General features: G+C 36.3%; 2 protein-coding genes and 1 long non-coding RNA gene across 5 annotated transcripts in view; 2 read left to right on the top strand and 1 right to left on the bottom strand.

The window, feature by feature from the left end:
* Positions 1-15,392, bottom strand: part of mybpc3 (myosin binding protein C3) — a 37,101-nt gene extending 21,709 nt beyond the window's left edge. Inside the window, 16 exon segments of the mRNA XM_016502104.1 lie at positions 2,094-2,199; positions 2,346-2,470; positions 3,003-3,005; positions 3,197-3,329; positions 5,244-5,407; positions 5,909-5,932; positions 6,555-6,557; positions 7,120-7,179; positions 9,963-10,011; positions 10,119-10,236; positions 10,348-10,496; positions 10,580-10,666; positions 10,779-10,922; positions 12,138-12,353; positions 12,356-12,403; positions 15,368-15,392. Of these exon segments, the coding sequence (XP_016357590.1) occupies positions 2,094-2,199; positions 2,346-2,470; positions 3,003-3,005; positions 3,197-3,329; positions 5,244-5,407; positions 5,909-5,932; positions 6,555-6,557; positions 7,120-7,179; positions 9,963-10,011; positions 10,119-10,236; positions 10,348-10,496; positions 10,580-10,666; positions 10,779-10,922; positions 12,138-12,353; positions 12,356-12,403; positions 15,368-15,392 (1,454 nt within the window).
* On the top strand, positions 6,947-10,617 carry LOC107700456 (uncharacterized). The gene is made up of 3 exons (XR_001635547.1): positions 6,947-7,038; positions 7,131-7,232; positions 10,557-10,617. It is a non-coding gene; the product is annotated as an uncharacterized LOC107700456 (long non-coding RNA).
* A 2,812-nt stretch (positions 15,393-18,204) lies between the features above and the next one.
* LOC107700453 (cysteine--tRNA ligase, cytoplasmic-like) overlaps positions 18,205-27,555 on the top strand; it is a 15,366-nt gene continuing 6,015 nt past the window's right edge. Inside the window, exons 1-13 of one of the 3 annotated variants that reach the window (XM_016502101.1) lie at positions 19,684-19,797; positions 21,071-21,307; positions 21,917-22,008; positions 22,857-22,945; positions 23,265-23,361; positions 23,488-23,586; positions 24,817-24,966; positions 25,144-25,284; positions 25,751-25,839; positions 25,960-26,081; positions 26,416-26,528; positions 26,706-26,834; positions 27,308-27,437. In XM_016502101.1, coding sequence (XP_016357587.1) covers positions 19,776-19,797; positions 21,071-21,307; positions 21,917-22,008; positions 22,857-22,945; positions 23,265-23,361; positions 23,488-23,586; positions 24,817-24,966; positions 25,144-25,284; positions 25,751-25,839; positions 25,960-26,081; positions 26,416-26,528; positions 26,706-26,834; positions 27,308-27,437 — 1,510 coding nt within the window. In that variant the 5' untranslated portion in view covers positions 19,684-19,775. Of the gene's footprint in view, positions 18,319-19,683; positions 19,798-21,070; positions 21,308-21,916; positions 22,009-22,856; positions 22,946-23,264; positions 23,362-23,487; positions 23,587-24,816; positions 24,967-25,143; positions 25,285-25,750; positions 25,840-25,959; positions 26,082-26,415; positions 26,529-26,705; positions 26,835-27,307; positions 27,438-27,555 lie in introns of those variants that run through there. The other 2 variants (XM_016502103.1, XM_016502102.1) reach the window with 2 other exon arrangements.

Here is a 27,555-nt window from a genome sequence, read left to right as displayed (position 1 = left end):
TGCTGCCATCTTTCTGAAGTAATTTTTACACCCCTCTAATTTGGCTCCAAATCTCAGGTGAAACTTGTCATTTTGACCTTCCTCTATAAAATTGTGGACTACTCAGTAAATATGCATCTGTGAAGTTTAATATTTTGGTTTTAATCACTATGTTTGTCTTTCTACAGAAAGAAAAATATTAACAAAATCAAAAAAAATTTAGCCAGGGACCTCTGGAATGACCCTATTGAGATTTGCGTTTATCAGATTTTCAATGACGATGAAACTGAAGTACTGTAGTGTACAGTTGTGACGTGAGTGAAACGGCTTTTTGAAAAAATGTAGGGTGGAACTTGGTTCTGTCCATCAGTTATCAGTTGCTGATTGGATTTTGAGATGCTGATAGAATCAGCAAAATGAATGTGAGCTTGCTCAAAAATGAATGTGAGCTTGCAGTCGATTGTGGAGGGGCGGGGTTTAAGCAGACTAAATGATTGGAGAAGTCTGGCATATCTCACCAGAGAGAAGTCTTGTAGTTTTCACCACAAGATCGATTATGACATTTTAATTTAACAATACGAGGTCAGCATAAATTCAATTGGAAAGAAATCTATGACAGAAAAGATGTTCAATTACAAAAGCAAGGGGAAATTCCAAGAAGGTTTGCACCTGATTATGAAAGAAAAAAAAACATTTTTGAAGGTACTGTAATGGCTAATTGCCATGGTGTACTCAATAATAATAACCTGTGAAATGTAAATCTTGATTTATGAGCATTACTGCAGGGTAGTGAGAGCAAATGGGATAAATCAAATGGCTGACATAGTAAAGGACTAACTATTTATATTAAGTTGATAGCTGCTAATCTTTTCTCATGCATCCATGAGCTTTTATGCCAATCTGCAAGCGATGCAACTCTACATCATACACTACATTATAATTACCCCATTACACTTGTAATATAAAGTCCTACATTGTGGCGTTCCAGTACTAGGAACAGTATCTACTTCTGCCTTTTTCTAATCATCAAAGTCATCCGCTATTCAGATGCCATAAACCACCAGTGACTTTCTCATTCCATTCTAGGACACTTGTGAGGTGCTAAAAGGCTGCTATGACCTTTTCCAGGCACTGATCATTTACAGCCCAGAGTGATGTAGAGCCTTGGCTACAGCTATGGCAGAACCAGCACTCACTCATGCACCACCATCTGTCAGTCAGTGTGACTCACCCAACCAGCCAGCCAGCAATGCTAAAAGAAACACATATGCCATCTACTGGACATCTGTGGAATGCCAGGACTCTGACTTGTCCAGGACAGCTTGAGAAATGGTCACCTTTTCTAAACTCTTCTTTGGTTTTGTTTGATATTTTTGGTGTAATGCAGTTTAGTACAGATATCAGCTTTTCAAGTTCATTATGGATGCACATGACCTGAAAGGCCTTTTTTAAAAAGGCAGCAGCTAGTTGCACTAAGTGTAAATAGCAATTAGATGCTATTTTTATTAAGTGAAAATAGCATATTTTCTTAGCGATAGATGCTATTTACACTAAGTGCAAATAGCGATGGATTCTATTTACACTATGTTAAAATAGCAGGATTTTCTGCTATTTATACTACTTATTGCAAATAGTGGCAATTATCTGCAGTGCACCTCAGTGTTGTAGTACATTATAAAACAGTACCAGTAATAACGTATTGAGTGTAAATTATAATTTTAATTCAAACTATTAAATGGATGCCACCTTATTGGGACAATAAAGCCCTCCCTACACCTACCCTAACCCTACCCGATAGCCTACTTAATTTTCAACTTTTTTTGATTATTTCCTTAATTTTTATTGAAAATAAATGCCTTTCCGATGTGATATGAGGTTTGAAAAATGAGAAAAAAGTTCGGCAAAAGGCGGATCGAACTCCGGCCGATCGCGTCAAAAAGCACGTGTATCTAAGCCAATGGAACTTATATTTAGCGTGTCTTTACAGCCTCGGCCAACAAGGCGGGCTATTTGCACTTACAGTACATAGACACTCCGTTTTTAAAATATGTCTTGGAAAATGTATTACTACTAATGGAAGGGAAAAGCGAGTGTGTGCATGTTGACAGACCTACCATTTCACCTGAGCCCCCTCTTCAGACACTTCACACTCAAACTCTACTCGTTCTCCCTTCATAACCATCTGATCCTCCAGATTACGTACAATCAGAACAGGAGGCTCTGAAGGCAGAGAGAGATTTTTTTAAAATTACATACAACTAATATAAATAAAAAATGCTTAACGTAATATAAGATAATATAAAATATTTACTTGTCTGTAAAATGTTGTCTTTTCTCAGAGATCTCTGTCTGTGCAAGTTAAATACCTTTAACAAAGAGCTCAGTGACAGTCTTCTCTTCTCCAATCATGCACGTATAAGCAGCATCATCTGCCAGAGTACAGTTGTTGATAGTGAGGAAGCGTTTGTTGCCTACACTCTCAAAGATGTACCTGTAGGAAGATGAGAAATTATTTAGTAGCAGTTCCAGCGTTGTTCTCTAGATGGGGACAAAGTATCAATGTTGGAGAGGCTCTTCCAAACACATAAACAATAGATATGAGAAAATGAACAAAACACTTGTTTAACACCAAAAACCTTGATATGACGACAATGTCAAAAGTATTGTGGCAAACAAATAATAGACAATTGTAGACATACGACAAGACTCGTTTTAAGATTCTTCAGTTCACAAGATGTATTTTTACAAAAGGTTTTATTTAACTAAGGTCACTGAAAGATATTATTTTAGCCATTGAGGATAGTTTTTGTTCTATTGTTATTTGAGTCCTTAAACATCTGACAGCCTCCATCTGTTGGCACAGCTGGCATCTGTGTCTACAGAGCTATATATTCTCAGAAAACTGTCCCTGTGTATAGTCAACAGACTGTTTGAAACATCTAACCCCACAGAGACAAGCCTTGAAGTTGCTGATTGTGTTTAGGCTACATCTTGTCATAAGCATACTGTTGAGTTCCACTCACTTGCTAGAGTTGACAGTGGAGAGCAGGTAGAGCAGTCCATCCATCCATAAGCACACAGTGTTGTCAGAAGTCAAAGAAATAGACAGTTAATTGTAATCCTTTCCATGTACTTTTACTACTTTAAGAGAATGCATAACCCACGTGACTCAATTTTTTTTCTCTTTACATTACAGTGAAAGGATCAAAGTAAATACCTTCCAGTTAGGTGTATCTCTTGTCCATTTTTTAGCCATTTAACCTCTGCATCTGGATTGTCCACTTCAATTTGCAGTTTGATCTTGCGCCCCTTTTCGACTTGGTAGGCTGGGTCCAGCTTCCTCAGAAATGCTGTGGTTAAAATAAAGATGAAACTTCACCACTATTAGAAAGAAATGTGCAGCACATGAGCATGCTTAAAAAGAAGTTTGAGGTTTTCTATTGACCAGCAACAAAAATTTGAAGCAAGAAAACTACTGACAGTAGGAATTTATAGTCTGTTCATATCCACTTAATATATCTCACCATTACCATTGCAACTTGACCTATCGCTAACAGTCAAATTAGTAAATGACTTACAGTGCCTTGCAAAAGTATTCTTTTTTTAACATTTTGTTATGTTGCTGCCTTATGTTAAACTGCTTTAAATTAGTTTTTTCACATCAATCTACACTCCATACACTATAATTACAAAGCAAAAATCAGATTTGTGACAACTTAGCAAATTTATTAAGAAGGAAAAACTGATAAGTACTATTCATACCCTTAACTCAGTACTTAGTTGAAGCACCTTGACAGCCCCACGTCTTGATTGAGGATTGAGTCTGGCCACACCGCCATAAAGCCCAGATCGGTGGAGTGTTGTTTCTCAGTGATTCTCAGTGATGTTTCTCCCAACTGCATATATGATCATGGAGCTCAAGAGTGACCATCAGCTTCTTGGTCACAACCAAGAATCTCCATCGATTGCTCAGTTTGGCCAGAAGGCCAGCTCTAGTAAGAGTCCTGGTTGTTCCAAACTTCCTCCATTAAGGATAATGGAGACTGCATGCTTCTGTGAACATTCATTCCTGTCTCTCCGCTCTACAGGCAGTTCTTTTGACCTCAGGGCTTGATTTTTGCGCTGATATGCATTTTAAGCAGTTTTGCACCTTTTGTTGAGGGGTGTGTGCCTTTCCAAATCATACCCATTTCATTTAATTTGCCAAAGGTTAACTCCACTCGAAGTGTAGTAATATCTACAAGCGATATTGGAATGCTCCTGAGCTAAATTTCAAGTGTCCCAGAAAAGGGTATGAATACTTATGCAATGTAATTATTTCTGGGCTTTTTTGTGTGTTTTTTTATAAATTTGCTAAGTTGTCACAAATCAGTTTTTTGCCTTGTCATTATAGTGGATGGAGATTAGATTGATGTGGAAAAAGTAGCATAAGGCAGCAGCATAACAAAACGTGAAAAAAGGCACTGTATACAGTGGGTACGGAAAGTATTCAGACCCCCTTCAATTTTTCACTCTTTGTTATATTGCAGCCATTTGCTAAAATCATTTAAGTTAATTTTTTTTCCTCATTAATGTACACACAGCACCCCATATTGACAGAAAAACACAGAATTGTTGAAATTTTTGCAGATTTATTAAAAAAGAAAAACTGAAATATCACATGGTCCTAAGTATTCAGACCCTTTGCTGTGACACTCATATATTTGACCCTAAGCACACAGCTAAAATAACGAAGGAGTGGCTTCACAACAACTCTGTGACTGTTCTTGAATGGCCCAGCCAGAGCCCTGACTTAAACCCAATTGAGCATCTCTGGAGAGACCTAAAAATGGCTGTCCACCAACGTTTACCATCCAACCTGACAGAACTGGAGAGGATCTGCAAGGAGGAATGGCAGAGGATCCCCAAATCCAGGTGTGAAAAACTTGTTGCATCTTTCCCAAAAAGACTCATGGCTGTATTAGATCAAAAGGGTGCTTCTACTAAATACTGAGCAAAGGGTCTGAATACTTAGGACCATGTGATATTTCAGTTTTTCTTTTTTAATAAATCTGCAAAAATGTCAACGATTCTGTGTTTTTCTGTCAATATGGGGTGCTGTGTGTACATTAATGAGGAAAAAAAATTTACTTAAATGATTTTAGCAAATGGCTGCAATATAGCAAAGAGTGAAAAATTGAAGGGGGTCTGAATACTTTCCGTACCCACTGTATATGCCACTTGAGTGGCCTGTACAGTTAACTAAGTTCAACAAGGTTACAAACCTGCACTTTTCTTCTCTTCTTTTTTCATTTTTTTGAGTCTCTTAAGCATCCCCCGCAGGTCCGTGATTCCATACTGGAAGGCGATCTTTTCATACTCTGATGGTGAAGACTTCTGGAGGATTTCCCATACGTCTACCTCAGGCTCTGTGCTCACATGAACAGCTCTGCAGACCCACAACAGTGGATAGAGATTGATCAGGACAGGTAAATTAAGTCTAAACATCTTGTATCATCACAATGTTTTAAAATTGTTCTTTAAAATATTATTAAAGGGATAGCTCACCCAAAAATTTGAATTCTGTCATTATTTACTCAGCCTGATGTTGTCAAACCTGTATTACTTTTCTTCTAAAGAACCGCAAAAAAAGAAGATAATTTGAAAATGCGTTTCATCCATACAGTACACATCAATGGGGTCTAAAACAGCAATGGACCCCATTGATTATATGGATAAAAACTGTTTTTGTTCTGCAGAAGAAAAAAAGTCATGCAGGTTTGGAACAACATAAGGGTGAGTAAATGATGACAGGCATTAAGCATGTTAGGTACATCATTTGTTCAGTCTCTTTATTAAAATATAGAAATGCAATGGCAAATAAATAGTAATAAATGTTAATGAATGTTATTAAATAGATTTTTATTCTGTATGTCTAAACAAATCTTACCGTGGGCCAGTTTTTAAGAAACTGCTGTACATATGTAGAGGCAGAACCCAAGAGTCAAGCATGGTAAGACAAACCACAGCAGATTATTGCACATTATCAAGCTCTCAGATCACATAGCAACGCATTGTTAAACCATCAAGACCATTTTACAGTTACATTTTTATAAAGGCACTTAAAGCATGCAGTCTACATTGTCGCCCATAGAAACTTCCTCCTTATTCAAATGTTTTATCTTTATGTGCCTCTTGTGTTTATTAAACTAAAAGGGTTAGAAACTATTTGCGTGGACGTACAGTGTTTACTGACATAACCAATTTGCTATGCTGTCAGAGTCAGTGAATGTGGTATGAATGCGTGGAATGTGAAATGACGTAGGAATCGTGAGACTTCTAGGATTATGTGATTAATTAGGACTATATGAGTATGATGAAGGAGTTTGCTAAAAATAATTCAAACGTGACTCTGTCTATCTAGTTCCAAGTGGGTGTGCAGTCTGTAGAGTGGAAAAACCTAGAAGGACTAAAGTTAGCAATCAGTGGCTGATTAGGAGAGAGAATAATCAAGGCATCACACACACACATACACGGCAATACAACATTCAACATTCCTTCATACACAACCAGTCAGTTCAGTGTGACACACTTACTCTCTGAATATGGGAGTGGAACAGCCACAGAGGAGAAAAAACAGGGAAAAAATATAAACATAGATAAGCCTTAGAAGGAAAAAATCATTTAATAAAGAAATAATGACTAAGTAAAGCCTACAATTCAGTGTTTGAAATCTCACACTTTATAAATCTTAAAAAAAATCTTGGATTCAAAATCTATTTTAGGCTTCAATAATAAACAGTACGTTTCACAATGTTAAAGAAAAATTAAAGCACACATATGATGTAAAATGAATAAGAAATATTTTAGATTTTGTTAGATTCAACCAAAGACCCTTTAAGGCATCAAAGTACATCTAAAGTCTTCAGTTCAACTATTCATAGGTCACAATCAAACATTTGTGACACTGAGCATGTGAATTCCTTTGTACAAGTGTCAGGTTTTATTGCTTACTTTGAAGAACAAGATGTTTTTTGGATCTTGCTCAAATCATGTTAGCTCATGCTGATGTCATTAAAGGTAAATTGTTTCAAGGCAACTTTTGACTTAAAGTAGACAATGAATGTATGTGACATATTAGATCTCTAACTAAAGACTCACCTCTTTTTCAGTAAAGCACTGAAGTCCAGTTCTCCGGAGTCTTCACCTGCATCTGTGCTACTGTACGAGAGAAACGAATCACAGGCCACAAAACATTCTCACCTCATTATAAGGTATGTACATTTTAGGGAAAACAGCTTCTATAACATATATAAAATGCAGTAATTTATTAAAAATGGATATGTATTTAATAAATTGTTTTGTAAAAGAACAGAATATCAAACATGTTGATGCAAATGACACATGTCCAGGATGTAGTATTATCTATAAAACATATGGAATGGATGAACACTACTGTTCAAAAGTTTTGGGATCGATAAGATTTTTAAATGTTTTTGAAATAAGTCTGTTATGCTCTCCAAGGCTATATTTATTTGATCAAAAAAATTACAGTCAGAACAGTAATATTATTAAATATTATTATTAAAATAACAGTTTTCTATTTTTAATATATTTTAAAATGTAATCTATTCCTGTAAGGTCAAAGCTGAATTTTTAGCAGCTATAACTCATGTCCTAAGTGTCACACAATCCTTCAGAAATCTTTCTAGAATGCTGATTTTGTGCTCAAGAAACATTTATTTGTATTATTATTTATTAATTTTTATTATATTATAAATGCACCCTTGCTGAATAAAAATATTAATTTCTTTTAAAAAAAAGTTTAAAAGATGGATCTTATTGACCCCAAATATTTGAATGGTATATACTGACACATATATATAGAAGAACATATGGGACTGGTGTGTAGATGCACAAACAATACATGCACTTTATACAGATATCATTAAGCTCCACTGAGGCAATAGAAACTGGAGCAGAGCTGCACTATACTGTAAACAGGCTTTGTTGGCAAAGTTGAGTTAAAGACACAGAAATGCTGATGTACAGAAGAAATCCGTAGCAGACTTCCGCTATGATCACACATGACATCACTGTACATATGAAAGATCTAGGCAGCTATATGTCTATTATAAGGCAACAATATTATAATAAGTGATCATCTTGATGCTAGAGCCTTCTCTCTGATCTGTAAAGCTAGTAGTATTTGAAAGATGTGTATGTATGACCCATGATGAACTGTCTTTAAGGAACTTCTTAAAGACACGAAGAGGAGCAACAAAACAGACACGTCACTCAAAGTTTGTGCCGCTGGTTCCACTGATTTTGACAAGGTGTCAGCCAAAGTTAAGAACTGCATCAAGAGATTTCTGCTATTACGTTTCAAATAACCAGAATTAAAGTATTTCAAAACAGTCACGGACAAATGCGGTTTCTGATTAAACTGGTGGCAGCGTTATTAGTGTGATCCTGTAATTTGCTCACTCTTAATCAGTGTCTGCACTTGAAAAGATCAGTGGACATGGAAATCATATTCACTTTAAGGCCCTCTGCCTCTGATACACCAGTAATGAGTGTTTGGAAATTGCCCTTCTCACAGAAACAGAGAAAAGTGTGAGAAGAGATGGAGGAAGACAACAGAAAGGAAATGAGACTTTGCAAAGGTCCTTGGAGAGTGAGTCATAAAGCGTCAGCAATGACTAATATCACTCTCCTTAGATGTTGCAGACAAAGGGAGAAGATTGAAAAGGACAGAAAGAAAAGGGCAAGCTATAACCGATGACTGATAGAGGGACACAGATGGACACTGAAGGACACAATTAACTCTTTTGATGACAAATCAGCAGTGTTGGGCTAGTTACTCAAAGAATGTAATATATTACTCAATACTAGTTACTCATTTCAAAAGTAATATTGTTACTTTACTTATTACTTTCTGGCAACAGTAATTAGTTACACTAGTAGTTACATTACTTTTTCTTCACGCCCCACAGAAGTTGTAACTGTGTATCTTCCACATACATTTCTAGTGATCGGTAGTGACATTCAAGTAGAAGTGTTGTATTAATCTCATTAATTGTCATGTGTAGCTTGAAGCTAATTGTCATTTCTCCGTTACCCATATACAATTATATTTCTTTAAGTTTGCAAGAAAAAACTTTAATTTTCTAAAAAGATTTTTAATTATAGTAATATGTACCACATGCTGATCAGAGGGATGTGGGTGGGATGTAATGCCAGGGTAAAGTAAAGCCACAACCTACACAACAGTGCTCAGATCATATTTTTTCCTGAAAAAAAATAAATATAATGCAATATTTCTATCTGCTGAATGTAAGCTTTTCCATATTCCAAGCTTGCCTGCTGCACTGGGGACATCACATGCATGTGCGAGTCATGAAAATTATGAAAATAAATCTAGGAATTATTTGATTGTTGGATTTTAAATCAGTTGAGGCATCAAAAGTAACTAAGTAACTAAGCTGTTTTATGGATGGTAACTGTAATATTATTACTGAAATCTTATTAGTAATTAGTTACACTACCAGTTACTGCAAAAAGTAATATTATTACAGTAACTAAGTTACTAGTTACTGCCCAACACTGCAAATCAGAGGGTTTGGTTGGGTAAAGACAATGACTGTGAATATATCCCCTGCTGCAGCAAACCCCATTAGCTACCTGCCAGGCTCTCCCATCTTCTTCTTACCACCTGCACTGATGCTCCTGGGTAATCAGCAGTTCCAAAAAAGTGTTAATGCAATAGAAATAACAAACAAACCACATAAAGAAGCACTAGGATCTACGCACACAAAATCATCAAACCAACACACCACACAACATTCAAGAAAGCAAACAAACCAGGTAAGCACTTTAATATGTTGCTGAAATAGCACGATACTGCTGGTCTGCATGAGTCACGTCACTTTTTAAAATTTTATGACGCAAGTGTTGAAATGAATAGTTTGTAGTTTATTAAAAACACAAAGACAAATACTCACGTGCGTCTAAATGCAGTGCGAATATCAAACCCATCTGTTGTACGAGCCTCTGTGAAATGCACACATTACCAATTAATTTGGTACAATTATCAATTAAAACAAATAATTCATTCCTTGTTGATATTTATCAAACATGCATTTAGTTATTTTTATTACCATGCACTGCCAGGTCAAAATTGCAGCTGTCAAACTTGTCTCTAAAGGACACCTCACAACGATAAGCTCCAGCGAAGTTGGCTTTAGGTGCAATGATATGCATCTCGAAGGTGTACACCTGAATAGAAAAAGGTGTTTGGTTCATTTTGCTCATTTTTGACTTTCAAGCTTTTCTAAACATATCAAGGTAGTATATTACACAACTGTTTGGTATTGACCATTGCCAGACCTTCGTGTTGCGGTCATAGTGCTCTTTGAGTTGAAGGTGCTTTCCTGACTTGCTGGCCAGATCCATCCACTTTCCTTTGAACCATTTTACTGTGGGCTTCTTCAGCAGAGATTCACCACACACCCGAGCAACAAAAGTAATGTTCTCACCTAAATGGGGGAACAGATTGGAAGAGAATTTTTATTTCATATGTACTATCCATTTCTTAGTGACCAGAGGCCCTGTTACTCACCTACATTTACCTCCCCACTTTGAGGCCTTTCAGTGAAGAGACCAGTAAGGTCCTGCCTTGTGTCAGGCTGATGACTCTCAGGCAGACCTAGAAGAACAAACAGAAAAATAGGTTTGTTATCCAGTGAATCTTATATTTTTGAAATGTTTCATAAAACTAATTTGCATATTTAAATATGCCTGTGTGTTTTTATATTCACCTTCAGGTGCTATGCCATCTGATGCGGTTCCACTGGTGTCTGCTGCTGAGCTTTCAGTAGGTGCTGATGGAGTCTCTTTAGGTTCTTCAGGCTTAGGCTCTGCAACTGCAGGATCTGGGGATACAGCTTTTTGTGGTTCCTTCACTGCAACAATGAAAAAAATCCTTAAAATGGCTTTCAGGCAGATGAAAACAAGTGATAATAACTCATTTGGGTCACTGTTGATGAATGTAAGTCCCTAAAGCCTTACTTCCACATTACAAATTCATAATTCGTCATTTCTGCGTCTATAAAAGGAATTAAATATAAAAAAGGTCTAGGCCAAAGCAAGATGCTAATTCTTTAGCTCATAAGGCTCTTGAATATAGTGTTTTAAACTTAAAGCCTGATTTTGTTAGGAGAAAAATCTGACACTAAAAACATTCCACACATATTGCCCTCAAAACACACTATACCTGTCTGTTAATGAACAAGCTTTTGCTTGCAAAGTTTTGTCCTCGTGGGCCTTTTATTGCTTTGATATTGCTCTCTTCAGGATTCTAATGGCCACACATTATTAGGACAGAGTCTTGCTTTTTCATCTTCCGCTGTGTCTGGATGAATGGCTCTAAATACTTGACTAATAACCACTGACTGAAACAACGCTGGTAGAGCTGTTAGAGACTTAAAGCTCCTCTTAGTTACAATATGTCCAGATAAAGCACAGCATTAATGGAGGATATGAAACATTGTGACAAGTGTGCTATGACTAAAAAAATAGCACTAATATTATTATTATAATATTATAAAGTTATACAGGACCTTTTTCATTGACGTACTTCTATTTCAACAAAGATAATTGTGTTGATTTGAATTGTGAATTGTGAGGATTATAGCTTCATATTAAATCATATTTAAATCATATTTGTGATGAAAGATTGAAATTAGAAATCTAGATTAAAATTAGACAGCTACAGTAGATTTTAGTTTGACCTCCTAGACACAGACTTTAGGCTAGTTATTCATCCAATATTTAATTTAACCCACACTTATCTTTTGTCCATGCACAATGCCTAATGAGATTACAAGCTCCACGAATGGACACTGAAAGGTAAAAGTGTTTGAAGTGAAGAACAACTATAAGAGTTCTGGTGAGTTTCCCAAATTCCATAGCAGGCTGAGAAATCCTTACCAATGGTGATAACATGCTCAGAAAAAGTGCTTTAAAAAAACAACCAGTTGCACCTCTTGAAAAAAAGTGAATCAGAAAGGAGAATTGGTTGTGGTGCTCTGTGACTGGTTTACAAATAAACCAAAGGTGGAGGTGTAAAAGTTAGTTAAATACAGGAAGATGTGTGTCACCATCCAAACATCACCCACCTTCTGATTCTTTTATCTTTAATTCAAATTTGACCTTTGACACCCCAGCAATAACAGCATATCCCACTGCATCCTCCTGAACTACATTGTTTATGGTGAGAGAGTGCATATTGCCCTCCGCTGAGATGGTGTATTTGTAACTGGATGAGATGTCCTTGGAGTCTCGCTGCCATCTCACTTTTACATCAGGCTTCTCAGTCTCTGCTTCAAATATGTTGCCCCAATCTCAGCCGTCTGAGTCTTTGGTTTCTTGGTGAAAGCTGAGACTGAAGGAGTGAGGGAACCAGTGTAGATCAGAAGAAAAGGATGCATTTCCAAAATCTCATAAAGCTCTTATCTCTGAAAATGTCCTGCCCTGACCCCATTTCCTCTCTAACCTCTCTAAACACACGTTTACTGTAGAGCACATTCAGTGATACAATCACTGATTATAATGTGTTCTATGTGCTTTGCTGCAACATGTTGCGCCATTCGCATCCGGTGTAGTAGTGTTACCTGCCAGTTTACACCAATGCTACCACTAGACTAGACGGTGTATCATTTCCATAGCAGTGACTCTTGACTTAAAGGAGTAGTTCACTTCCAGAATGAAAATCCTGTCATCATTTACTCGCCCTCCACTTGTTCCAGACCTGAATGAGTTTCTTTCTTCTGTTGAACACAAAATAAGATATTTTGAAAAATGTTCCATGTATTATTTTTCCTACTGTGGAAGTCAGTGGTGCCCATCAACTGTTCAGATTTTTCAAAACATCTTCTTTTGTGTTCAATAGAAGAAAGAAGCTCATACATGTTTGGAACAAGTGAAGGGTGAGTAAATGGTGACAGAATTTTCATTCTGGAAGTGAACTACAACTACTCCTTTAAGTGTTCGCTCAGCTTTCTGTAGCACAGCTTCCCGTCAAAATAATAGCTAGCATTTAGACAAGATAATGCAAGATAGGCTTTTTTTTTGTTCTTGTGTGGAAAAATGAATATGAATGCTTCCTGTTTGCTGATTGTACATGTATAATGCAAGACAGGGAACATATCAACATCATAAGACATACCACACTGAAAAAAACTCATGGACTCATGACTAAAGATATAAACCAGGACAGCATTAAAATAGTAACTATTTTGACAATGAGGAGGACACGTTTCTCATCTTTCTACTTAGTTTTCTTAGCACACTTTGAAATATTCTCACAAAATGAATGCTCCTTTGGAATGCTCCTTTCTTGCAAATGCAAATTTTATTATTGTTTTGGAGCATAGATAACCGTACCGTTAGGCTAACATATTCATACTAAAAGCCAAAAAAAACTTCCATTTTGATTTCATGGGGACTTTAAGTCACCCTGTAATGAAAGAATGATAAGACAATCTAATTTATTTTTCCAGTAAATAATTTTGCGCCAGCACAATTGAGCAAAGTTATTAACTGGTCATGGATTAAAAATCGAACTGTCAAAATACCAATGACCCAAGTTATATTAAAAAACAGTGTAAAATGTACACAGTAATGTACTCCTAGCATATAATATGAATAGCTTATGCAATATTTAATAAACTACTTTTGCCTTTTGACACTTGAAAGTGTTGCTGGAAGTTGATCTTCATGGCTATTGTTACTCGCATGCCTTTAATTATTAACTGCTTATTCATCGTTCTTTCTTTCACTTTGAGTTACACATTTTCAATCACATCAGTGCAAATGGTTCAAGCCTAAAACAAGCCAACCCTCTGGGTTTAAAAATAGAATGCATGTGCTCCCCATTGAGAACTGCAGTCCATGTTGACACAGCCACAGGTAGCTGCTAGATGGATTAGCTAGGATCTATTTCTGTTGTTTATCAAGTACTGGTCCCTCTCTTGCCATTTCAAAACCATGGGTATCCACATTGCCTTTATTCCACAGTGATAATAAACTAATGATGTCTCTGTGGTACATATGTTTTGAACCATAATGTCTGTGAGATAAGCACAAAAATTTGAAATTTGAAATGTCGGGTTGAATGTCTAATAGAAGAATTATAGATGAAAGGTAATTGCCTAGAGTGGTAGGTCATGGGATAATTAAAGTCACAGAGTGTCAGCCAATACTCATTGGAGTTTGCAATAAGCTGGGATGGGAAGGGAAACTATTTCATGAAGGTGACATTTATCATGAAGCTTATACTAGATGCTGATGGTTGCCAAACATTTCATTCCTAGGTGTGTCACTCAAAAGCCTTCAAAAGAAAGTCTGTTCAGTCATGATAAACTATCATTAAGAGCATATTGCTATGGAGATGTCCTGTTATGAGTCTAGAGCAGTGGTTATCACCCTTGTTGTCTCCTTTAACTTTGTTTAAAAAAAAATACAAATAAAAAAAGTTTGTTAATGTGACTACATATATTTTAAGAATTATTGGGGCCCTATTTGGCCCTGGCACCTGGTAGAGAGCCACTGGTCTAGAGCCTTTGAAATACACTGAAGAGATTTAAAAAGGGAAGAGAAAGTGTGAAGAGAAAGTGTCTGCAGATTAATTTTATGGCTACCACTAAACTCCATTGCTTAATACTGAAAAGTCATGCAACAGCATCGTTAGAATGCTGTAGGTCTTAGCGAATATCACTGCAGTGGACTGTCAAACAGGTGCTATCACATTATGGCAATCTTTTAATTCCTGTTTAGGCAGGGTTATTCTGTGCACTTTTGGAGAAAAGCCCTTTAGTCCACTGCCATTATTCTATCACATTTGCTTAGATAGGCCAGTAATTGATATTTTGGTTTAAAAGAAAGTAGTTTATCTTTTTTTTATATATATATTTTGCCAATAAGAAATTCAAGAAAAGTGCACATAATAGTCACATGCTTTGAATGCTTTCCATACAGTAGGCTTAAAAAAAAACAGCAGCTGTAGCATGCAGAACTTTTTATAAGAACATTGTGACAATATATTATGGAACTGCTCATTCAAATCAACTGACACTGCCCATTTTTTTCAATATATGTTGTTCAAATTACTACAGATTAATTGTTCAAATGGTAACAGAACAAGAATCAGAGGTGCAGGAGTTCAAATCATAGAAAATACATAATCACAGAAAACCCAATACACATAGGGTCAAAGTTCAGAACGGAAAGGTAACATTCCCTCAACCAACAACTCAAAACAACACCGATTAAAAGTCTCTCCTGACTGACAAAAATCTGTTATATACACAATTGTCAAATAGAAATAAGAACAAAAACACTGGCATACCTGTCTTTTTAGTTGGCTCTGGCATCCTGGTTGAGTGTCCCTATTGGGTTCCAACAGGCATTGTGGACACCAACACCAACACTTCTCTTTTAATAGATACCCCCCGCCCCACACCCCCCAAATGTCACACAGTACATGCCCCAAACCATCCTGCCCACCCCTTCAGCCATCTACCACCATGATTGAGCACACCATCCGTCACCTTCATTGGTTGACAGAACTAAAGAAAATAAAGAAGCTATAGGATGAAGGATAAGGGAGCAGGTACCGGATGGGTAAATTTAGAGTCTGACTGTAGCAAATCATCTTCTGATGTTCCCTCCCAACCATACTGCTCAAAGAAAGGGCTGAAACACTTTTTTTTGTTTGTTTGTAATATTTTTAGTATTCTTGAACAACCTCTGGAAGCCACAGGAAGCCACAGCTTTTACATCTGCAGCTTTGTATTCTGTGCTTGTCAACAAATAAAGAATAGGTTTAGGATGAGCCCCTACTTTCCCAACATAAATTACATAAGGTATGTATACATTTAGTTTAAGTGGATTTAATTGTATCAATTTCTATCTAGAATTAGACAAAGAGATGATATTGTTACTTCATAATGGAGGGAGTGTTCTTGCTAATGACAATAGAAGCCCCAAGAAAAGATTGTATTGGACAAATAGGCCCAAAGAGACTGACATCTATTATGAAAAAAACAGTAGGCCTACTTCCCCACAAGTGCAGGACCCCTTTCCTCATGCCATCAGTCAAGCATTGCTAAGTTTGACATTTCTGTCAAGTGTCTAATGATAATGATGCTTGTCTAGTGCACACACTCATGTAACAGTACCTGAATTCATCCTGTGAGTTGAGTTCATTCTTTGGGGTCTATTGTTTCAAACTGTTATTTACTTTAATGAAAAGCCTGAAATGATTTTTAAATCAAACAACTAACTTTTTAAACAAACTGGCCCTAAAAGCATGAATGGACTAACATTTCATGTCTTTTTCAATATCTCCTAAAGATTGTTTTATAGGGGATTAATATATGTAACTTTGCAACTGTTTTCACTTTCTCTCATGAGTATGTCCACTTTTGACCCTGAGACATAAAGGACACAACTGAACATCAACAACCACTGACTTTTGATTTATGTATCTTGCCTTGCCTTACCTTTAAAAAATCAGACCTGTCGTTTAACTGAATATCTTAATACATAAATATTGTATTTTGAAAGAATCCTATTCACATACTACTTTTAGTTACATTGCAAGACACCTAACATACTGATGATTTCATTGCTTTAGTTGGAATGACAGATCCTTGGTGTCCTTTTGAAACTTCTGATACTTTTAAAAGTCATAGTGTATTAAATAACCATGCTTATCAATTCCACGCACAACTGTCCTCGAGTTTGATGTGTTGTATAGCCTACTCTTTTGACTACCGTCACACAAATCTGTCAGCACCTTGTCATTCCAGCATCAGACAACATCACAGCTGTTGCATATTGACAACTGCATGAAAGACTTCATTCAGATGGAGATACGACATGAAAGAAAGTTATTTACAGTTGTTGTAATGATTATATATTTGCTGTGGGCCTTGCAGCTGGCTTTCTGCTAATCTAGGTGTGAATCCAGAAGGATCTGCCACAGCTGAACCACAATGAACTGGAATTATCAACTGCTGTGACATGCTTTAAGTGTTCCATTTAAGTGTTTCATTGTAAAACGAATAACCAGTTAGACTAATTGGATACACACACACACACACACACACACACACACACACACAAAAGCATGTATGTATGCACATGACATGTATTATGATGGGCTCTCGAACACGATCAATGCAAATAAATCAAGCATGCGCACAGATGTGGGGTCCGTCACTCACGTACATTCCATTGGCATTCTGTGAGGAGAGGTCCGTGTCGTCTGGCCTTCAACAGCTACGAGCAGTCTGTGCCCTTGTCATAGAGGTTAGGGGTCTGTAGTCTGTCTGGAGTCACAATCCAAAGATAAGTGCTGGTTGACAGGGTCCTTGACCTATAACGAATGCCATGAAATTGCGAATATAGCACGTGGCAACTAAGCTAAGTGTAATTGTACAACAACAAAGAAAGAACAAAGCAAACTTTGCTTCCTGGCAAGTGATGTCTTACATACAAATTCACAAACTTAAGAAGCTGCTGCACACACACTGTCTGTGATAAGCCTAATAAACCAGACAGATTTCCTTTCTAGTAAGATGTCATAATCAGACAGGTTACACGTAAAACCTTAATTCTATTCATTAGCTTGTGATTTTGTAAGACTTCTAAGTTTAAAATGGATAGTTCACCCAAAATGACAATACAGTCAGTTTACTCACCCTCCTGAGGTTATACTTGGATTCCCCCTAGTGGTCTGTCTGTGTTTACAAATTTCCACACACACACACACACACACACACACACACACACACAAAGGACAAAAAAGTGACATTCTAATCTAATAACTTAAGACAATATGGAAATACACTGATAACTACAAGTTCTGCAATCCCACACATTTCAGAGTGTTTGATACCTATATTAGGCCTATACCTTTGTAATGAAAAAATCTAAATTTAAGTCTAGTTGTATGATTATACTCAATATTTACATTTATAATGGAAATGTTTATTGTAAGCAATTAATTAATTTAATCATTAAGATTGCTCATTATTATAAAAAGTATTTATTATGTGACTTTTATTTTGGAGCGAAGTGAGCTTTAATATTTGCCCGGAAGTATTATTCGGCGTAGAAAAACATCGGATCTGTATATGATAAGACACACAGGAGATCTTTGTAAATGTTCTAGAGATCCGTCAACCAGCATTGATTCGTGCATGTCCCGTGTTTCATTGTGATTTCCTGTCAGGTTTTATTGTTGTTATTGTTGCATCAGATCGTGGAAAATGGCAAGCACAGGAGATACAGGTGATATTTAGCTATTTACTTATTTTGCGATGTAACAGTCATGATGTACGCTATGAACATTAACGCGTGTTCCTCCTGTAGAGGCCTGTTTAAAGTTAATCATTCGTGCTGATTCTGTTCAACCCTGCAGCTGTTGCAGGATATTTCCCACTATTTGTTCTATTGATGTACTGCTCTTAACATAAGCATGTAATATTATAGCTATGTGGCAACATGCCCGAGTCTCTCCAGTCAGTGTGTGGCTGGCTGTCATATTGTCATATTAGCTACTTGTCTCTCTGAACATTTGACAGATAAGCTGAAATCAGACAGCCGAAGTAACACATACTGTAAGGAGTTAAATAATTTTAGATTTAACTAGGAATGAGAATCGAATGGAATTCACCCATTTCGGTTTCTTGCCGTTTACGTTATTATACTGGTATTATTTTGTTGGTCTTTTAGTGAAAGAAATACAGGCTGTTGCAAGATGATAAGATCATTATCAGATTAAAACAGAACAGATGTAACAACATGTAATGTTACACACAGACACACATGTATATATAATAATAATAATAATGCTGTTAAATGAGTCAGATGTTTTAAGCCTGGACTGATTCATAAGTGGTTTTGATTTAATAAAGAACAGGTTCATAAGAGTCATTCGTTTCATTTTCTTTTGCGCTTTTGCACGTAACGCACATTTCTCAGAATTTTGTCATGCATTTTTAATATATTTTCAATAGCATGTTAATACATTAATAAGTGTTTTTTTTAGCATTATTAAATGCTATTACAGTATTTATTCATATTTGAAATAAACCTTTTTAAATGTTTTATTGTAGTTTAAGTTTTAGTGGTTTTAGATATTTTTATCTTATTTTATTTCAGCTTTATTTAAATTAACAAAAAATATGTTTATTGGTTTTAGTTAATGGTAAAAATTTTAATGGCCCTTACACACACACACACACACACACACACACACACACACACACAAAGGACAAAAAAGTGACATTCTAATCTAATAACTTAAGACAATATGGAAATACACTGATAACTACAAGTTCTGCAATCCCACACATTTCAGAGTGTTTGATACCTATATTAGGCCTATACCTTTGTAATGAAAAAATCTAAATTTAAGTCTAGTTGTATGATTATACTCAATATTTACATTTATAATGGAAATGTTTATTGTAAGCAATTAATTAATTTAATCATTAAGATTGCTCATTATTATAAAAAGTATTTATTATGTGACTTTTATTTTGGAGCGAAGTGAGCTTTAATATTTGCCCGGAAGTATTATTCGGCGTAGAAAAACATCGGATCTGTATATGATAAGACACACAGGAGATCTTTGTAAATGTTCTAGAGATCCGTCAACCAGCATTGATTCGTGCATGTCCCGTGTTTCATTGTGATTTCCTGTCAGGTTTTATTGTTGTTATTGTTGCATCAGATCGTGGAAAATGGCAAGCACAGGAGATACAGGTGATATTTAGCTATTTACTTATTTTGCGATGTAACAGTCATGATGTACGCTATGAACATTAACGCGTGTTCCTCCTGTAGAGGCCTGTTTAAAGTTAATCATTCGTGCTGATTCTGTTCAACCCTGCAGCTGTTGCAGGATATTTCCCACTATTTGTTCTATTGATGTACTGCTCTTAACATAAGCATGTAATATTATAGCTATGTGGCAACATGCCCGAGTCTCTCCAGTCAGTGTGTGGCTGGCTGTCATATTGTCATATTAGCTACTTGTCTCTCTGAACATTTGACAGATAAGCTGAAATCAGACAGCCGAAGTAACACATACTGTAAGGAGTTAAATAATTTTAGATTTAACTAGGAATGAGAATCGAATGGAATTCACCCATTTCGGTTTCTTGCCGTTTACGTTATTATACTGGTATTATTTTGTTGGTCTTTTAGTGAAAGAAATACAGGCTGTTGCAAGATGATAAGATCATTATCAGATTAAAACAGAACAGATGTAACAACATGTAATGTTACATACAGACACACATGTATATATAATAATAATAATTATAATGCTGTTAAATGAGTCAGATGTTTTAAGCCTGGACTGATTCATAAGTGGTTTTGATTTAATAAAGAACAGGTTCATAAGAGTCATTCGTTTCATTTTCTTTTGCGCTTTTGCACGTAACGCACATTTCTCAGAATTTTGTCATGCATTTTTAATATATTTTCAATAGCATGTTAATACATTAATAAGTGTTTTTTTTAGCATTATTAAATGCTATTACAGTATTTATTCATATTTGAAATAAACCTTTTTAAATGTTTTATTGTAGTTTAAGTTTTAGTGGTTTTAGATATTTTTATCTTATTTTATTTCAGCTTTATTTAAATTAACAAAAAATATGTTTATTGGTTTTAGTTAATGGTAAAAATTTTAATGGCCCTTTACAAGTTTATTTGTGCTCCAAATATGTTTCATCTCTTGTTGGATATGTCAAGTTATTTTGGGTATTTCAATTTATTGCTATGTATATGTCTATTTGACTTAAAGTTATAGAATTTCAGTTTAACCTCAATTATGAAATTAATTGACATAGTTGTGAGTGTATCATTTCACATTTTTGTGTTAGCTGATTATTACAGCTTCTGTTTCAGAGGAATGAGGTTAGAGAGGATTACAGGTGTCATTACAGTCATTCTCCACGGGCCCCAAGCTCGTTTCTAATGTCTGCTCGTCTATGTGTTTATGTGTGTCTATGCCCTTTTGTTTTCCCAGCCTTTGATTATGGCTTCTTACTGCGCATAAGTGAGGATGCTCTCAGGGTTGAGGCTCTGAACGAGTACTTGAGCAGTCGCAGTTATCTGGCTGGCTACGGGCCTTCGCAGGCGGATGCAGAAGCCTTTGCGCTTCTATGCAGGCCCCCACCCGAGCGGCATGTCCACGCCCTGCGCTGGTACAAACACATAGCCGCCCTGAAGCCCCAAACGAATGGCCAGACCCCAGAATGCAGCAGTGAGTAGACAGACCTCCCCCTGTCGTAGTCAGGGTGCATGAACGTCGGTTGTAGCTGAATTGTGGTTTTATTTTGTACTTTGAGTTAGTGGTTTCTGTGCTGAGGACATTTTCAGTATGTGTTGCATGAGCTTGAGGTGTGGGTAGTTTGATGTGTTAGTTAGTATACATAAGGTGAGGTGTTGACAGGAATCTGAAAATGAATGTACAGTCAAAACAAGACGATCACTTCTCAGGTTTGTTCTGGACAGGACCGGAATGGGTTGAGTTGTAGGTGACTGATACACACTGTGTGACTGAGGTGTTGTGGTTTTAAACAGTTCTTTCATTAGCCGCAATGTTCTGCGGCTTTGTTGGCACATTGTTTGTTTCACTTTTGCACTGCGTATGTGTTACTTTCATTTATACGTTTAATGTTTTCTATGAGAAAACTATGTTTTCTATGTTTCCTCTCTTATACTATTGCATCAGGTGTGCACCAACAACTATTTCCCGTGATGCACCTGTTGTTCAGTATAGGGATTGAATATTATAAATGAATCTGTAAAAGTGACTCATTTTATATTAAACAAAGTCATTTTGGTGAAAAAAGTGTCTCTTGTTTTTCAGCAAAGGCAAAGCGGGTGCAGCCACCATGGTCTCCGCCAGAAGGAACAGATGTTTCAAAGCTGCATCTTTATAACAGCCTCACACGGACCAAGGTACAGTATGAAAGATAAAACAACACGTGTGGCTGACATGTAGAACATTACTAGACTAAATTAACACTTTATATATTTTATATTACTATAGTATTGGTAGCTGAAAGCATAATCAGATTAACCCAAATATTTTTAAAACATCAACATATACAATATCAACATATTTTTTTAATTTAAGAAATGAATTATTATATTCAGTGAGCATGCACATAATTGATCAAATGTGACCGTGAGAACATTTGTAATGTTACAGATGTAAAGATTTCTATTTCAAATCAATGCTGTTCTTTTGAACTTTATATTAATCAAAAAACATGGTTTCCACAAAATATGAAGCAGCACAACTGTTTTCAACATTGATAATAAGAAATGTTTCTTGAGCATAAAATAAAACCAAATCAGCATATTAGAATTATTTCTGAAGGATCATGTGACACTGAAAATTGAAAAATGTAGTTTTTCCATTACAAGAATCAATTACATTTTAACATGTATTCAAATATAAACAATTATTTTTAATTGTAATAATATTTCACAGTATTACTGTTTTTGCTGTATTTTTGATTAAATAAATTCAGCCGTAGTGAGTACAAGAGACTTGTGACACTGAAAATGGAATAATGTCTGCTGAAAATTCAGCTTTGCCATCACCAGGGATAAATTACATTTTAAAACAGGTTCAAATATAAACAGCTATTTTTAATTGTGATAATATTTCACTGTATTACTGTTTTTACTGTATTATCGATCAAATAAATTCAGACTTCTTTCATCAACATAAAAAATGGATGCTGTGTTATAATAAACTGCCAAAACCATTCATATCCGTCTTGTTTTGTGCATTGTAGGAGGTGTTTGTACCACAGAAGGGCAACAAGGTTTTGTGGTACTGCTGCGGCCCCACTGTTTATGATGCTTCTCACATGGGTCATGCCAGGTGACATATTCCCCATCCATTCATAGTATTTCTTTGTTTTCAGTGTGCCCCAGCTGTTGAAAACAGCACAGTAGACACAGCACAGCAGTCAATGAAAAGGCTGAAGCAGACATTCAGCTTTCAATCCAGGCTAAGAATTTGTTAGCTGTGTATGTGAGGCTGCAAACCAAATCACAAAGAACTATTGTGTTTGAATATGGTTTAATGAACATGGGCAAAAAGAGAAAATATAAAAAATGTTCCATCCAAGGCCCATACAGCGTTTTTGATGGATCAGTTCTCTGTATTTCATGCGGATTCAATGTCTTTGTTCTTTCAGGTCTTACATTTCTTTTGACATACTTCGGAGAATACTGAAGGATTATTTCAAATACGATGTCTTCTACTGTATGAACATCACAGATATCGATGACAAAGTAAGAGCAGTGTTTGCACAGAGTGTGAATGTAGTTGACCTTAAATGTTTGAACTCTGTATAACCTTATAACTTATGCTACTGAGGGTAGTTTAAATCAATCATCAGTGTGACCTCTTCGTTTCAGATCATCAAAAGAGCCCGACAGAACTACCTGCTGGAGCAGTATGGAGAGAAGAAGCCCAGTCCCTCTCAGATACTGCAGGATGTGTTAACAGCCCGAACGGTGAAGGGAAAATAAAGCAAGCACATCACTCCAAATGAATCCTGTTATCATGCTGAGTTACTGAAAGTACCAATTTAAAGACACCATGAAATCAAAACTGATCATTCCTATTTGTATGCAGTGTTGCAGTTAGAAATGATTTATCCATGCACATCATTATCAAAAAATATTTTAAGAATTAAAAAAAAATTTTGTCATAAAAAAACATGCTCTCATAATTTTTAATCAATATCATTAACATGCCCTCTTCTTTTGCATCTCTTCTCTGATGACGTGTGCGTCGGCATGAGGGCTGGACAAAAAGGTTGTCCAATAGCACTCCAAGTTTCAATCATTCCCCTCCAGCAACCTGGGACTCACATGAAACGATCATATAATTAGCAAATGACTATGAGAAGATGTTTCATTCAGATATGCGTCACTATAGACTTTAGTTTTTTATTTTTATTTTTTTTGATGTTCTGTCAGCTGAACAATGGGCATGTTGTTAACCAACAGTACATTCCACTGAACGCACTGTACTTCTGTCTCTCACAACCTTGATTTCATTCCTGTCAAAAATTAAATATGTTGCTATCCTGACTAAGGTCTATAGCAGGGGTGCCCAAACTCGGTCCTGGAGGGCCGGTGTCCTGCAGAGTTTAGCTCCAACCCTAATCAAACACGCCTGAACCAGCTAATCAAGGTCTTACTAGGCATACTAGAAACTTCCAGGCAGGTGTGTTGAGGCAAGTTGGACCAAAACTCTACAGGACATCGGCCCTCCAGGACCAAGTTTGGACACCCCTGGTCTATAGGGAAGACAAGACGGTTGCAATTTTCATTTCATGCCAACTTTAAGATAGAAGACAGAAATACTGCATGTTCTGCAAATTTGAATGATTTGCTTTAATTGATGCTTTTAAAAATAAACTCTTCTCCTAATAGTTCAGGTCTGTCTGTCACACAACTTATCAGTTATTTTTATCAGTGTTCCCTGCCTCATGGTTGCGTAAACTGTCACATTAGCAAGATAATAAAGATTTATACAGTATCCTGAAGTACTGAAAGAACTGCCTTTAACTGATTAAATGAATGATTTTGCTGAAAAGATTTAAGTGGCTCTGAAAACTAAATGGAAGCATTACCACATCAAACCCTCAAGACTGTTAGTTTCTGGCCTTCACAAAAATGCTTTCATCTGTTTCCCCATCACTGTGCTTTAATGTCATTTGGTTTTATTGTGTTTAGCCGTTTAAAGCCAAGCTTGCTGAAACTACTGACCCAGATAAGAAACAGATGCTGGAGAGGCTGGATGCAGCAGTGGATGCTGCCCTTGGTCCCCTGCAGATGGCAGAGCAGAGCAACGCTGCAGGCGATACACTCCAGAATCAGGCACAGGTAGATGATATGTGCAGCGTTTTAAAAACACTTAATGTGACTTGAGTTTGATCCGGCTCATATGAGGCATTCTGCTCTAAATTATACATCAATTAACATTGTGTTTTAATGAGATCATTTGAATTCATGGCATGATTCTGAAGCTAACTTGTTCTTCTTAATGGTTTTCATTGTTAGGTCTTATTGGAGGAGGCTAAGGATCTCTTGTCAGATTGGTTAGACTCCCAATTTGGGAGCCAAGTGACAGAAAACTCAATCTTCTCTTTGTTGCCAAAATACTGGGAGGGAGAGTACCATAAAGATATGGAAGCCCTGAATGTGAGTAAACTGATACTGGTGAATAATTCAATAGCTTGAAAATGATCCATCTATGTATATACACTAGTTACTGTTCAAACGTGTGGTCAGTAAATTATTATTATTATCAATGTTTTTAAAAGAAGTCTCATGCTCACCAAGGCTGAATTTATTTGATAAAAAATATAGTAAAAACAGTAACATTGTGAAATATTATTACAATTTAAAATAACAGTTTTCTGTTTGAAATATATTTTAAAATGTTATTTATTCCTGTGATGGCAAAGTTGAATTTTCAGAAGCCATTACTCAAGTCTTCAATGTCACATCATCCTTCTGAAACCATTCTAATATGATGCCATTTCACATTATTATCAGTTGAAAACAGCTGTTCTGTTGTGTTATGTAGTGTATATATTGTGATGCATCTACTTACTGATGTTAAGTCTGAGCAATGATGAAAGCCTGAGGTGTCTTTGATTGACAGGTCCTCCCTCCTGAAGTTCTCACACGGGTCAGTGAGTATGTGCCAGAGATTGTGGCATTTGTCAAAGGAATTGTGGACAACGGTTATGGGTAGGAATAGAGCTGTCTTCTCTCTAGATTGATTATTTTGATATTTCATGATATAACCCAGAAAAAACACTACTTCCAAAGAATATGTCTAAGAATTAATTTCTGCTCTTTTCTCACAAGATACGAATCAAATGGATCGGTATATTTTGACACAGCAAATTTTGATTCCTGCCCTGCTCACTCTTATGCCAAACTAGTACCAGAAGCCGTTGGTGATCAGAAGGCTCTTCAAGAAGGAGAAGGTACAGGACTAAATTGCAATAAAAGTATCCAGTTCGACTGTCTGTAATTTCCATGCCAATAGATATGGAATGGCAGTGCAGTTTTGCTGTAATACATTTGTATTGATGCACACCAATAGGGCAGAGGTACTAGATAATGCATACAGCTCTATAATAATCTGAGCAGTGGATACAACAAGCCAAAATTATCCATTGAATAACAGAACGCTATGGCAGGATGCAGGTTTCTTGTACTCTGATTTATTTTATTTTATTTTTTTGGCTATTTCATGATAAGTGTCTTCTTCAGTGTTCACCTGGACATTGAATTTTTATTTTTTTTTTACTTTTGCAGGAGACTTGAGTATCTCAGCAGACAGACTCAGTGAAAAGAGATCACAGAATGACTTTGCACTGTGGAAGGCCTCCAAGCCTGGAGAACCATCTTGGGACTCCCCTTGGGGAAAGGTGAGGAAGTACACATCTGGAAAACATGCATGTTTAGAAAATATATAGATGAACATGATGCCTTAAAATGCCTCCTCAGTTGGCAGCTTAGTAGTTTTAATATAATAAAACAAAGTTTTGAATGCATCAGTAATGTTTGTAAGTTTAATACTTGAAATTCTCCTGGGGCTGTTAAAGGGGAGACCTGGGTGGCATATTGAGTGTTCCGCCATGGCTGGATCCATTTTGGGAGAGTCGATGGATATCCATGGTGGAGGTTTTGACTTGCGTTTTCCTCATCATGACAATGAGTTGGCGCAGTCTGAGGTGAGAAAATTACAATGTGCTCATATGAAAAATGTCGATTATTAAAATCCAGTTCATTATTTTCTCCAGGTTAATGCTACATTCACATCACAATGGAATTACAATAATTGCAAATTTCCGACTAGTTAAACCATTCATGTCTTTGTCAAACTTGTAATTAAACACATATTTCTGTTTGATATGCATGCTGTTATAGCCACTGAGAGAGTGCGCTTTTTTATTCTGCAAGAGCATATAGAGGTGAAATAATGTAGTGATTAAATATTTTGCTGTCATCAACTACAAAGCCGCACACGGATACATGTTGGTGTTTTGAGCATTGCCACGTAAACAGATGTTTTGGTTATTATTAAATCTGAAGACTAATGATAAAGAACTTGATCCTGGCCCTGGGTTCTTGTGTGTCACACCTTTACAATTTTATACAATATGTTTCCTTTAAATAATTGATTATTTATTTATTTATTTAACAGGCTTATTTTGAGAATGATCACTGGGTACGATATTTCTTGCACGCCGGTCACCTGACCATTGCCGGATGCAAAATGTCCAAATCTCTGAAGAACTTCATTACTATCAAAGATGCCCTGGCCAAACATACAGGTAATCGTGCTACAATTGTAGTATTATTAGAATCGCTGTTACATATTTAGATACATATTTAGTTACATATATATCTGCATATGGGTCAAAGACTTTATGCTTTTTTGGTTTAAATGTA

This window comes from Sinocyclocheilus anshuiensis, unplaced genomic scaffold, assembly GCF_001515605.1.
Source record: "Sinocyclocheilus anshuiensis isolate Anshui unplaced genomic scaffold, SAMN03320099.WGS_v1.1 scaffold154, whole genome shotgun sequence".
Classification (NCBI taxonomy): domain Eukaryota; kingdom Metazoa; phylum Chordata; class Actinopteri; order Cypriniformes; family Cyprinidae; genus Sinocyclocheilus; species Sinocyclocheilus anshuiensis.
Note: the sequence above shows the minus strand (reverse complement) of the source record. Positions and strands in the feature narration are given on the sequence as shown.